Source organism: Camelus ferus, chromosome 4, assembly GCF_009834535.1.
Source record: "Camelus ferus isolate YT-003-E chromosome 4, BCGSAC_Cfer_1.0, whole genome shotgun sequence".
Taxonomy (NCBI): Eukaryota; Metazoa; Chordata; class Mammalia; order Artiodactyla; family Camelidae; genus Camelus; species Camelus ferus.
In genome coordinates this window covers 74,866,829-74,880,716 of record NC_045699.1, presented here as the reverse complement: position 1 = coordinate 74,880,716, position 13,888 = coordinate 74,866,829, and the positions used below count along the sequence as shown (strand labels likewise).

Sequence of the window (13,888 nt, the reverse complement as noted above, 5' to 3'; positions counted from 1 at the left end):
TGTAGTCCAAGGCACCTGCAAGGCCACGAAAAACGGAGCTGACCCACCTGGGTAGGCAGGGGCACAGATGGGCGGGAGTACTAGTGAGACAGAGGTGGGTAGCAACTTCTTGGACCACCTGCCAAGGGCAGACTTGTGGCCAAGAAGTCACCCTTTCTTTGTCCTAGGGCCTCATCCATAGGGTTCAGGAGAGCAGCATTAGTTCCTGGTTGTCATTGCAGGAGTGGAGACCAGAGAGCCCTGGGACAGGACTCGGGGCTGGGAGGCAGTTGCCCATCCTTTGGTCCACGCCCAGTGCTGAGCAGAGGACAGAGGGGCCCAGCAGCCCTGCCCACTCCAAGGACTCTGGGCTAGCACAGTGAAAATTACAACTGCGATGAGTACCTCAAAAAGTACAGGGGCTGCAGAGGACCCACATGGCCTGGGGCTCCAGGAACCCCGCCCCAAGGGTTGGCAGCAAAGCTGAAAGCTGCAGGTGGGAGCATGCTGGGCCAGGCTGGAAGCAGTGTGGAAGGAGGAGATCAGGATCAGAAAGACACAGGGGCCTCGCCTTGGCACCATGCCCAGAGCATGCATGGACTCCAGTTCCTTCTGTACCTTCCTCCAGTGTCTCACCAGGGGCCATGGGAAAATCCACAGACCAAGCCGACCTCCGGTCTCCATTCCTTCAATGACAACCCTTCCCCTCAGCTCCAGATGCCTTGAGAAGACCTTGTTTCCTCTGCATAGTGGGCTCAGGCTCTCGGGGGCCCTGGCCGAGCCTGGGTGCCGTGGGCCACGCGGTCCTGAGCTGTAGCATCGTCGTTCGCTGCCAGCCGCTGGCCCCCACACCCACACTGACCCCCACAGACTTGTCCCCAGGCCTGCCCATCCCACAGGCCTCACCCTGCTTTGGTGTCCCACACAAAGTTGCTGTTTCTGCTGTGACCCCCAGGATGGCTTCCCATGTGCCAGCTATCCACTGAGCACCACTGTGGGCCAGGCCCTGCTCCCAAAGAGCACAGGGATCAGCCAGGAGCAAACAGGAAGGGTCTTCCTGGTAGGAAAGCCACCATGAGCAAAGGCCCAAAGGTAAGGGAATCCTGGGACCCTAAGGATAGGGGCCTGGGGTGGGTGCTGGAAGCAGAGAGGGAGGGGGAGATGAACTACAGGACAAAAGGCTTGAATGCTGTCCTGGAACTTTGGCTGGTCCTGCCACTAAAGAGGAAGGCAGAGCTGGGCAGGGCTCCCTGGGGTGACTCCAGGCTTACAGCTTTCTATGTGCCCTCCAAGTTCCATACCAAAAGAACTCTCACTTTGAGGGATAACCCCAGGGGAGAAGTGGGCCCAGGACACTCCCTGGCCAGTGCAGCTGCCCTTACAGCCTGAGACGCAAACCAGTACCTTGGGGCCCAAGGACACAGAGGCCCAGGTCGGCAGGTCAGCCAGAGGGTGGATCCCGTACCTTGTGACAGGAGCCTCTCTGGAGGAGGTATTTGGCAACTCTTTGCTGTTTTATCCTGGAAGGTGGACAGTCTGCTTCTAAATCAGCAGGTAACACATGCGCAACATTCAGTGGCAAGGTGCCAGAAGCATGAGCTGTCTGCAAAGACGTCAGGGGAGGGTAAGGAGCAGGGCAAGGCCTGGAGGACAGGCTACGGTGAAGGCAGGGGTTCCAGGCAGACAGTGTCTTGGGCACCTCCCTGTCTTCAGGAGGGTTGCATCAGTCGGTCCTGATGGGGGGCTCCCAGTGCTGGACTGCAGGCTAAGCCCTGGCCCTTCCCAGACTAACCAGACAGAGTGACTAGATCCTGGCTAGAAATGAATCAGGGGCAGTGAAGGGGAGGACACAGGGCTGCCTGGCCTGCCTGAGGAGGCCATAGAGCCAGGCGAGCATCTGGAGGACGTGTCCAGCCAGAGAAAGGGGCCAGACCAGAGGACCTCGGGGGCAGAAGGAACTGGTCATCAGACGGGGATCTGGGGACAAAGGAAAAGTGGCTTTGTCCTGCAGCCGGCAGGAAAGGCCAGGCTATCCCCAGGGGCCAGAGGAGGAGCTAGCAGCAGTGGGGACAGAGAAGCCTCTGTGAGGGGAAGCGCCCAGCTGGCTGGAGCCCACAGTCCTCTTGGGATCCCCCTGGCACAAGAGAAAGGAGCCCCAGGATTGGCGGTGCTTGTTCCGGGGGACCCTCAGTGAAGACTGCCCAGGGGAGCTAGAAGGGGAAGGTGGGTCCCTTGAGGGCGGTGCTCCCCATCCTTATCCCACGAGGCCACCTGGGGACAGGTCTTCTGCAGGGCGCCTGGCCCCGCCCTTCGGAGAGGTGGCTGGGCGGCCAAACCCAGCGAGGGCTGAGCCGCCGCGGGAGGGCCGGCGTGGCGGGAGTAGGGGACTATGAGGAGGACTCTCGGGGCTCCCTCGCCCACCTGCAAGGTCGGGAGGGAGGCAGAGTTGGGAGGCCCCGCCCCCTGCCAGCCGAGCCTCCGCGCGCCCCGGGCCCCTCCCGGCACGGCGGGAGCGCGCAAGGCGCGGGTCCCTCAGCCCGAAAATCAAACCGGGCTGGCGGCCTCTCAGCCAATCGGAGAGGAGATTAGCCAGCCTGGGCCAATGGCCGCCGCGAATGCTAATGAGCGCTGACGCCACGAGGAGGCCCATTCAAAAAGTCGCAGCTATTGTCGCGGCGGGTTGCGAGCCGCCGGGCCCGCCGTCGGGCGGCGCGGACAGGTCTTCGGCCACGCGGGGACCATCCCCGGGCTGGCCGAGGACCGAGCCCTGCCGGCGGGCGCCCATGGCCGGAGCCGCAAGGGCCGAGCCGGGCCGCGGGCCGCACCCAGCACCCGCGCCCGGCACGGAGGGGCTGCCGCGCGCCTTCCTGCAGAGCCTGCGCACCCTGTTCGACATCCTGGACGACCGGCGGCGCGGCTTCGTGCACCTGCGCGAGATTGAGTCCCGCTGGCAGGGCACCGACGCGCGCGAGCTGCCCCGTGGTGTGCTGGAGGGCCTGCGCCAGGTGGCCCCGGCCAGCGGCTACCTGACCTTCGAGCGCTTCGTGGCCGGCCTGCGCACCTCGCTGCTGAGCGCCGACGGCGGCACGCGGGCTCCGGCGCGCGCCCCCGCCCGGGGAGGCTGCCCGGCACGGCCTGGGGGCCAGCCGCCGCCGCCGCCGCCGCCGCCGCCCCAGCGCCTGGTGTTCGCGCCGGCCGACGAGCCACGGACTGTCTTGGAGAGGAAGCCCCTGCCCCTGGGCGCGCGCCCCACGCCGGCAGGTCCCGGAGGTGCGGCCCGGAGCCTAGAGAAGATGTGTGGCCCGGCCGAGGCGGTGCCCAACCCCGCGGAGCCCGAGAGGCCCCAGGGCGCGGCGCTAGAGCGGAGCCCGAGCACGGACGCTGGTGAGTGCCGGGCGGTCCCCGGACCCGCCTCGTAACTTCTCCTGGCCGGCGCCTGAGGCCCGAGCCCGAGCGGTACTGCCTGAGCATCTCCCACCGTGGGATGAGGGCCAGCAGCTCTTCGTGGGCTTGTGAGCCTGGAAAGCACCTTGCGGCCTGGAGGGAAAGAGAAAACGTTTCCATCCCTGTGTGCTCAGGGACGCGGGTAAAGGGGCTGATGGGCGACTCGGCAAACCCCATCAGGAAGCCACTCAGTGCCAAATCTGAGCTGGATACTGGGGAACCTGCCTGGTATGAGGAAGCTGTCCACCACTAATACCTGCCCACACCTGGGGACACCTGGGCCCTTGGGCTCATCTCTGGTGACTTAGACTCCCCTGCTGGTATAGGAGGAGGGTCCCAGACTGTGGAGAAGGGCCCTTGTTGCCTTTTTGGGTCCTTGTTCAGTTTGACAGTTCTGCCCAGAGGCCTGGGCCCACTGCCCCGCTGTGAGGCCAGGGCAGGCAGAAGCTGCTAGAGGTGGTCCAGGAAGACCTGACCGGGTTGCCAGGAAGGACAAAGGGGTGGGTGGTCTCCAGGCCTGGAGCCATGGTGCCTCTGATACCTGGGAGGGACCGACCACAGTCCCTGGGGATGGCCTGGCTTCCGGTCCAGTTGGCAGGAACAGGAGATCGCTGAATGGTCCTGTTTGTCCCCTAGAGACTGCCTTGGGAACAAGACCTGCATTATGGCCGGGGGCGGGAGCTGGGCCCCTCAGCCCATTCAGCCTGTGCGCGTGCCCGCCAGGTGCAGGCCTTCCCCCGGGGCAGCTGCCAGCCCTTGTTGTGTTGCCCACCTCTCTGCCAGCCTCGCTGGACACCCTGCCCAGCCTTGGACATATTCCCCAGCCCCATGACTGCCAGTTGGAGCTTCAGCAGCCCCCAGCCTCCCTGGTGAACTTATCGAGCCGCTCACCCCAGGCTGGAGCTCCTCCATCCTGGCTCTTCATTGCCCAACTTCCCTGTCCCCATGGTGTGTGTATGTGTTGGGCAGGATTCTGGGTGTGGCTGGCCCTGAGTGCACGGTGCCATCCACGTGACTGCACACAGTTGGAAATCATCCACAGGACTGAGGCTTGGAGGCCCCTGGCCTGTGGCCCAGCCTTGCTCTGTCCTGGTGCCCTGTGTGGCACTAGGTTAGTTACTGCAGCCCTCTAAGTTCCAGTACAGGGTGAGGCATGTGGACAGTGCCCACCACGGGGTAGTGTTCATGCCAGTCCCTCTGGAGGGTCAGGCCAGGGCTCTTGCTGTCACCTTCCAGAGGCAGAGGCACAGACAAGGGGCATGACATACTCTTCGGGTGCCAAGCCTGGAGCTCAGAGAGCCAGCCCCCCACAGCCTCTCAGGCCCTCCTTCCTTGTGCACCCCAGGCTGGCCTGAGCCCCGTAGGCATAGGCTGCTTGCTCAGACCCAGACAGCGGCAGGGCTGCCTCTGCTTGCTGGTTATCTAGCTGGGCGTCCAGCATGCTGTCATCTGGGACCTCTGGAGTTGCCCTCCAGATGATAGTGCAGACTAGCCGAGCTGTTCTGGGGTGTCCTCTCCCCACTCCCTCTGCTGTGCCTTCTCTGCTTGCCCCGCAAGCGCAGCAGTTTGGAAGGTAAACTCTGAGCCTGCCTGGAGCCCGTCTGCCAGGGCTGGCACGGGGGCCCACATGGCCCCCGTGCCAGCCCTTTGGAGGTGTCCCTGGGGGGCATGCCTGTACCTCTTCTTGCATCCTCTACTGCCGTGGCCAGGCGGGGTGCAGAGCTAGGGAACCAGGGGAGGGCGCCCTCCTCCACACCTGCACCCCACTCCTCCCCGCCTGGGAAGCCCTGCACGTACTCCTCCACCCCCAAGGAAGCTGTCTGGCCCTCCAGGAGGCCCGCACTGAGAAGCACCTGGCTTTCTGGCCCCCAGCCAGCTCTGCAAGTAGGCGTGTATACTGCAGGAGCTCCTCAGCTACCCGCTGACCGGGCTGCTGCTGCCCACATACAGGGACTCACTTTACAGCACGCTCACCTCCCTGGGAAAAATCAGGTCCCTGCCACCCACGCCCCACCTTTTTCCTGCACAACCTGTGGTCATCCTTAAAGTGCCAGTGCATATAGGAGACAGGAGTGGAGACCAGAGGCCGCTTCATCCCCCACTCTGTTCCGGCAGCCTCTAGCCCCTGAGGTGTACCTGATGGATCCGGGGCCCTGGGGGTGCAGGCATGAGCCAGATGAAGCCCCTGCCCTCAGGGAGCTCACATCTGAGGCACATGCGGTGTGTGTGCAAACGTGCCGCCTGGCCCTCCCCAAGGCAGGTGCAAGGGGAGCTTGTGGGGATCAAGGGAGGACCAGACCCCAGCCAGGCACAGGCAAAGGGGGTCGGGGCTAGGCCGGTGCCCCAAGACCCTGGGTCCAACTGAGATGGGGAGGGGCCCAGCAGAAGCCTTGACTTGCTGATGATCCCAGTGGCCTGCAGGCCTGGACACCTGGCTCTGCATTGCCAGGACGGCTGGGGGGGTGGGTCTAAGATGGACCTGGAAGTCAGGCTTTGGGGGGTGGGGGAAGTTGAGCTCAACTAAGCAGGCCTGGAGGCGAGCTAGGCCTTCACCTCTCTGCTGCAGGTGCAGTGGTCTGCAGGGCCAGGGAGCTAGGTACGGGGGATGCCCGGTGGGCCCCCCGTGCCCGAGGGGAACGTCGGAGACACACCATCACCAATGGTGTGGACTGTGACCTGGTGAGTAGGGGCCCGGGGGGGGGGTCTGGGGGACTCTCCATCTTGCCTGGGGTTGGACTTGGCCCCCACCGTTGGTCTCCTGGAGCACACCTCTGCCTGAGAAGGGGCAGCTAGGTTCTGGGGGAGCCTGTGGTGGGAACATCAGTCAGTTCCAAGCATCTCTCCCCATCCTAGTTGGAATTCACTTGAGGGATGGCCCAGGGTCAGGTCAAGAAGTCCTTTAGAGAGAAGGCTGGGTCCCCTCCCCAGCACTGCCTGCTTCCCTGCCAAGTTAGGCCAGCTCCAGCTGAGTGCTGTCCACTGGCCATAAAGAGAGGAAGGGTCCCCTGGGGAAGCCGGCATGGAGGGGCTGAGGAAGGCCCAGAACCCCGGGAGGAAGAGTGGGGCAATGCTCCTCAATGCAGAAGCACGAGGGCTCACCCGTGTCCAGGTGTGTGCACCCAGGTTGGTGGACCTGCACCTGCGTGGACTGGCTCCTTGCGAACACACGGGCAGAGGCGGGCTTGCCCCCGGGTGTGTTCATGGGTATGTGTGCATCCCTGTGTGTGGCAGCTGAAGCAGATGAAGGAGCTGGAGCAGGAGCAGGAGGTGCTGCTGCAGGGTCTGGAGATGATGGCGCGGGGCCGCGAGTGGTACCAGCAGCAGCTGCAGCGTGTGCAGGAGCGCCAGCGTCGCCTGGGCCAAAGCAGGGCCAGCGCTGTGAGTGATGCTGCCCAGGGCTAGGCTGCCCCCATCCCCAGGCGGGTGACCCCCCCCCAACACACACAGCGATCACCCACCTAAACCCAGGCACCTGGGGGGGATGGCGTAAGGCTGCCCTACTCCAGAGCACAGGGGCTGTCCCTCTTCCCAGGATACGGGGACCCTCCCCCCGTGATACTCCCCTCTTGCAACATGCCTGGGCTCCTTTGGCTCTGAGCACTGACTTCACCTGTGGGGACCCCCCCACACCCCGAGGCACTGGGCTGATGCCAGGCTGGGCCTGTCCTCTGACCACTCTGCCCCTGCTTTCCTCTCAGGACTTTGGGGCTGAGGGGAGTCCCCGCCTGCTGGGGCGGCTGCTGCCCAAGGTCCAGGAGGTGGCCCGGTGCCTGGGGGATCTGCTGGCTGCGGCCTGTGCTGGCAGGGTGAGCGTCCCCCAGACCAGCTGGCACCAGCTCTGTGCCACCCCTCCTCCTTGTCCTAGAGGCTGTGCCAGGGCATGCCAGGCCTGCCTGACGGTGCCCTTCTGCAGGCCCTGCCCTCGTCCTCCTCCTCGGGGGCCCCGTGCCCCGCCCTGGCCCCCGCCTCGCCCTCCGCCCTAGGCCGGCGGCGGCAGCGGCAGCAGCAGGCTGTCCTCATCCTGAAAGAGCAGAACAGGCTCCTCACCCAGGTGAGGGGCAGGGAGGGGCACGGGGCAGGGAGGGGCACGGGGCAGGGAGGGGCACGGGGCAGAGGGGCACAGGGCGGTGCTGAGGCCCAGCAGGCCCTGACTGCCCCCCCCCCCCCCGCCAGGAGGTGACGGACAAGAGCGAACGCATCACGCAGCTGGAGCAGGAGAAGTCTGCCCTTATCAAGCAGCTGTTTGAGGCTCGCGCCCTTAGCCAGCAGGATGCTGGGCCTCTGGACTCCACATTCATCTAGCCGGGCACCAGCCCCGACACGGGGCCTTGCAGCCTGGCCTGGCCCTCAGCCCCGGGCAGGCACTTCCTTGAGCCCCACCTCTCAGGCTGAAGGCACCTGGCCAGCCTGGACACCACCCTCCCTCCTCCCTTCCAACCTAGGCTGCCCCAGGGCCTTCCTCAGGCCTCCCCCAACCCCAGCGCCCAGAACTGACTCCATCCTGGTCATCAGGGGAGGGGGGCTGACCTGGGGTGGAACTCCATCGTGCCAGCACAGCCTGAAGCTGCTACTGTCACTGTCAGTGGACAGTGGCACCCCCCTCATGTTTACCTGATCTCAGGCAATCCTGGGCACCTGCCCAGGTGTTTTCAGAGGGCCTGTCTCCCCTCCCACCTGGAGTCTCCAGTAAAACGCACTCGTCACATTAGGCTGCACTTCCAAGAGCGGCCAGCAGAGAGCGCTACACGCACCGGTCACTGTGGCCCTAACGCCCCCACGGTGGTGTCTCAGATGGGGCCTGCAGTAGGGGGCCCAGCAGGTGATTGGCTCCGGGGGCCCAAGAGCATCTTCCTTCCCTAAAAACTAAGGGTCTGTCCCTCAGCCAGGAGCAGATGGAGGGTAGCCTCTAAGAGGGGTTCTACTTGCATCCAGTTCCAGGGGAGCCCCCAGGGGTGGTGTTCTGGATCGTGCCTGGACCAAGTTTGGCCTGATTGCGCCTCCCTACAGACCTCGAATGCTAAACAAACTTGGGTTAGCTGTCATCCCTCCTGGCCAAGACCACTGAGCAATCTGTGACCCAGGTGCAGAGCCTTGGGCTTGCCAGGTGAGCTGGCCAGGGCGGGCTATGGTCACCAGGCAGGCTCAAGTGTGCCCCTCCATGGGCCGGACGCTGTCTCCAGAAAGTGTGTCAGCCTGGGCCCCCCAGACACGCCTCAAGGGGCCTCTTGGGCTGAGCAGGACCTCCCTAGCGACCAGATTCAAGGTTCCCCAAGTGCGGGACCTGCCACCCCCTCCACCCTGCCACCCCCAGCTTGGCCTTGGCTCTGGGCCCCAGGAAAGGGACCCACAGGACATAGGAAGAGGCTGGCTGCTGGTCCCATCAGGAGTCATTCCCTGTGCCCAGCGCCAGGCCTGCTCTAGGGGGGACGCCCTGCTCAGCTGGGCCTGCTAACAGCACCTCCACCGCCGCCCCCCTCAAGCCAAGGACACAATGACATTACAGACAGGCTGAGTGGTCGAGAGTCCTGGATATGGTGTGGGCATGTTTGGGGACCTGGGGACTGGAGAGGTTGTGTGCATGGCCTCCCATGGCCCCGGAGGGCGGGCTGACCATGGAGGAGGGGTCCAGGGTGCAAGGCAGCCGCTCTGTGCCAGGCCAGCAGCAACCTGGCTGGAGCTGCTCCCCACAGCGTTCAGGGCTGGCGGGGGATGGACGCTTGTCCCCAGTCAGGCCCAGCCCTTCTCCGAGGAAAGGGGTGGGTACTCCTGGGGATCATGCGCCCTTTGACCTAGACCTCTTGGGCAGGTTCCCTGGGATGGGAGGCAGGAAAGGGAGCTGGTCCTGAAAGACCAGACCTGGCCTCCAGCTCCCAAGCAGACTTGTGGTGCAGGGCTAGACCGGTGCCCACTGAGGAGAGGTCCGCCCTCCATCAGGCTATCCAGCTGGCGCTTGCCCACCAGGACCTTCCTGAGGCCATCCAGTCCTGATTCTTGGATCGCTCCCCACTTCCATCCCATGACCAGTCCCCCCACTGGCACGGGGAGTCCCTCTGCCTGCACGTGCTCCCAACACAGCCCTTGTCAATTCCAGAACTGAAAATGGCTCCCTTCCCTGCTCCTCACCCCTCATTCACCCCCTCAGGACTCAAGGCAGACCCAGGCCCCAAGCAGGGTTCAGCCTCCACGGCCCCCACCCTGCAGCCCTGCAGGCAGCCAGGCCCTCCCACCTCTGGGCTTTGCACGTGTTGTCCCTGTCCTGGAGCACTGCTCCTGGCTATACCTGGCTGGCTCCTGCCCAGCCCTCCAGCACAGATGCAGGGTGAATGAGCCTGCAGAGCCCAAAACAGCAAAGGCAGCAACCTTGGGCAAGTGGCCGAGGTGGCCAGGACGCAGTGTCTGCTCGGGGCGACTGTCTTCAGTAGACCTCCCACTGAAAGTGGAGCCTGCAGCCTCAGGTGGAATAAACCTGAGACTCAGGGAGAGGCTGCTCGTGGCGTTGGCACTCTGCGCAGGGCGGGAAGTGCACCCTCTGCCTGCAGCCTGAAATCTAGGCTGCCTGTGTGGCCCCGGAGACCTCAAGGGGAGAACAGTAAGTTGTCCCAGGTTGGCAAGGCCAGGTGGCCGACAGAAGCACAACACATCCTCGCTACAGCAGTGTTTCTAGCTGCACGTGGGGGACGTTTGGGGCCAGGTGAGTTGAGGGAGTAGTCTGTGCACTGTGGGATGGTTAGCAGCGTCCCCAGCCTCTGTCCACTAGATGCCAGCAACACACACACACACACACACACACACACACACACACACTCTCTCTCTCTCTCTCTCTCTCAGCTCTGAATGACCAAAATGTCTCGGGGTGTTGCCAATGCCCAGGCATGGCGGTAGGGCAAAGTCAGCCTTGGCTGAGCATCTCTGCTCCAGAGCAATGCAGCTCTGCCAGGCCTCAAGGATTTCCTGTCGACTGAGCTCCAGGAGGATGAGCATCTCCAGGTTAAAATCCTTTCCACAGACACCACAAGGAAAGGATCTACCATGAAAGCCAGCAGGAACAACAGACTCTGAAGCCATGTCGGATGTTGGAATAATCAGACAGAGGATATAAAGTAATTGTTTTGTACAACTGAATAAAAGACATCCTTGAAAACATGAACAAGGACGAGCCTTTACAGTTTCTTATTCCGTTAAGAAAAAATCCGATCTTTTATTCTAGAAAAGTGATCAATTAATATGAAAAGGAATCAAATAGAATTAGAAATTTAAAAATATATAGTTAGTAAGTGAAATTTAAAAGTAAAATGGACTTCATGTGGGAAATTTCAGCACCACTAATAAGAGACTTAAGGACTTGCGAGACAGCACTTCAGAAATGATCCCGAACACGGCCCAGAGGGACAGGGCATGGGCAGGTGAGGGAGGAGGAGGGCGGGAAAGACAGAGGGAAAGGGCTGTTTGGATGGATTTCCTGAAGGAGGGACAATACATGAAGTTAAACTGGCTTCAATTTTTCCGGAATTGTCTGAAAAAAAAATCAATTCTCAGATCCAGGAATTCCCGTGGTTCCCAGGCAGGACAAATAAAAAGAAACACCCACTTTCTCTTACCAGACTGTTAAAGAATTGGAGACGGAAAGCCAGGTGCCTATAAGGGAGCCGCCACAGTGACATCAGAGGCCAGAGCGGGTGAAACGCCTTCAGTGGCCGAGACAGCCTTGCAACTAACCCCGAAGCCCGCGCCCAGAGACACTGTCTTTCAAGAGTGAGGGCGAAATAAAAGCAGGTTCAAACAAACTGACGTTGAGAGTTTCCAACCAACAGAACTTGACTAAAGGCAACTCCGGAGGAAGGACTTCAGAGAGAAGGCAAAATTCTAGAAGGAATCACAGCCCGGGATGAATTAGTGACCCATCGCTGCAGAATACGTCAGCTTAAAACTTGGTGGCTTAAAGCAACACCTATTTTCTTGCCATTTCTGCGGGAACCAGATGGGCTTGGGGTCTCGTGAGGCTGCGGTGAAGACCGTCTGCTGCGCCCACGGTCCCCTCCAAGGCTGACCAGGGCTGGAGGACGTACTTCCGAGATGGCACATCCACTGGGCTGTTGGCAGAATGTCTCAGTTTCTCGTCTCCTTGGTAAAAATAATGATAATGATGATGCTCACAGGGCTGGGCAGGATAGAACCTAAACAGTGTCGATAATGGTATGCACGTTGGGCGGAGTGTGCGGAGCTGAGGCATTCTAAAGCACTTCAGCTGCTCCTCAGGAGGGAAAAGACACTAACTTTCTGTTTCACTGTGTGTGTTAAAACAACCAGGAGAACCAGGCCAAATTACCGCTATCCAGCACACACCTTCCAGAGAAGGGCGGGGCAGGGACATGGGGGAGAAAGGAAAAGAAGTTCAACTTAAAAAGAAAGAAAATCAGAAAACACGTAATAAAGTTGAAGAAATACATTCGTAACCACAATATATGTGACTTGATTAAACTCTAGTGAGTCATCAGATTGGATTTTGAGAAATTCAGGTATAAGCTAGTTTTTTAATTGCTGCCTTTTTTAAATTGCATTTTTTGTGGGGAGGTAATTAGGTTTATTTATTTACTTATTTAATACTTATTTATTATTATTTTTTTAATGGAGGTACTGGGGATTGAACCCAGGACCTCATGCATGCTAGGCATGCGCTCTACAGCTAAGCTATACCCTCCCTCCAGGTATCAGCTGTTTTAAGAGACACGTAAAATATAACAACAGCAGCAACAAAAAGCTAGAGAAGCTGTAATACAAAACAAAACAGATGCTAAGGGAAGAGACGTTACTCGTGACGAATGGAATAAACACCTCATCATAAAAAGTTGTATTTATGGGGAAGATATAAGAACCCTAAAGTTGTAATCACCCAATAACACGTTAAAATTCACAAGGATATGCAGACATTTCACCAAGGGAGATATACAGATGGCGTATAGCACATGCAAAAATGTTCAGTATCATTCGCCATTAGAAAAATGCAAACTAAAACTGCAGTGGGAGTAGCTATACCTCAATCAGAGTAGCTGAGATGAAGATCTGATCACACCGTACGCTGGTGAGAATGTGGAGAAACTGGATTTCTCACACGTTATCGGGGGAATGTCCAATGATACAACCCCTCTGTAAAATAATTTGGTAATTCCTTTTTTTTTTTAATTGAAGTACAGTCAGTTACAATGTGTCAATTTCTGGTGTGCAGCACACAATGTCCCAGTCATGTATATTTTCAAATTCTTTTTCATTAAAGGTTGTTACAAGATATTGAATAGTGTTCCCTGTGCTGTACAGAAGAAATCTGTTTTCTATCTATTTTTATATATAGTAGTTAGTATTTGCAAATCTCTTCCCACCCCCTTTCCCCCAGTAACCATAAGATTTTTTACTACGTCTGAGTCTGTTTCTGTTTCGTAGATGAGTTCATTAGTGTCCTCTTTTTCTTTTTCCTTTTTTACTTGCACATAAGAGTGATATCATATGGTATTTTTCTTTCTCTTTCTGGCTTACTTCACTTAGAATGACAGTCTCCGGGTCCATCCATGTTGCTGCCAATGGCATTATTTTACTTTTTATGGCTGATTAGTACTCCATTTTATAAATATACTACAACTTCTTTATCCAGTCATCTGTTGATGGACATTTAGGTTGCTTCCATGTCTTTGCCATTGTAAATAGTGCTGCTGTGAACACTGGAGAGAATGTATCTTTTCAAATTAGAGTTCTCTATAGATATATGCCCAAGATTGCTGGATCATATGGTAACTCTGTTTTTAGTTTTTTTGAGGAATAATTCCTTTTCAAACTAAGACTTACTGTGTGTGAGGGTTAATTTCATGTGTCAATTTCACAGCTAGGTTATGGAGCCGGTCCTTTGGTCAAATGCTTGTCAAGATGCTGCTTTGAAAGTATGTTGTAGACATGATTAATGTTTACATCAGTAGGCTTTGAGTAAAGCAGATTGCTCTTCATGGATGGGTGAGCCATGTCCAATCAGGCAAAGGCCTTAAGAGAAAAGATTTCCCACGAAAGGAAGGAAGTCTGCTTGCAAACTGCCTTTGGACTCGACAGTGCTACACCAAGTCCTCCCTGGGTTCCACCTGCTGACCTGCTTTGCAGACTTCAGATTTGCCAGCTCCCACAGCTGCCTGAGCCAATTCCTTGAAATAAATAGACTTTGCTCCCTCTCTGCTTCCCCCTCAAGTGGACACATTCCTGTTGGCTCTCCTTCCTCCCTCTGGAGCACCCTGATTACTGTATCATACCTGGCAGTGATTGCAGACTTGGGCATGTATCCCAGAGAAACAAAGACTGATTTTCATGCAGGAACATGTACATGAGTGTTCATGGCAGCTTCACTGCTAACAGCCCCAAGCTGGAAACTACTCAAACGTCCTTCCTGCTGTGGGTGATGGTTTGAAGAAACCACGGTCCACCCACACCACAG

General features: G+C 58.6%; 1 protein-coding gene across 5 annotated transcripts; it reads left to right on the top strand.

Annotated features, from left to right (window-relative positions):
* The first annotated feature begins 2,395 nt into the window (after positions 1–2,395).
* Positions 2,396–10,574, top strand: SAPCD2 (suppressor APC domain containing 2). Of its 5 annotated transcripts, XM_032478967.1 has the most exons (6): positions 2,403–3,363; positions 5,990–6,102; positions 6,655–6,801; positions 7,122–7,229; positions 7,337–7,474; positions 7,597–10,574. In XM_032478967.1, the coding sequence occupies exons 1-6, from the start codon at positions 2,595–2,597 to the stop codon at positions 7,723–7,725; spliced, it is 1,404 nt and encodes a 467-aa protein (XP_032334858.1). In that variant the 5' UTR covers positions 2,403–2,594; the 3' UTR covers positions 7,726–10,574. The 5 variants fall into 5 exon arrangements, with proteins under 5 accessions (XP_032334862.1, XP_032334861.1, XP_032334859.1 ...); XM_032478970.1 differs by lacking the exon at positions 7,337–7,474 and having other exon boundaries at positions 2,397–3,363; XM_032478968.1 differs by lacking the exon at positions 7,122–7,229 and having other exon boundaries at positions 2,399–3,363; positions 7,289–7,474.
* Positions 10,575–13,888: the final 3,314 nt, after the last annotated feature.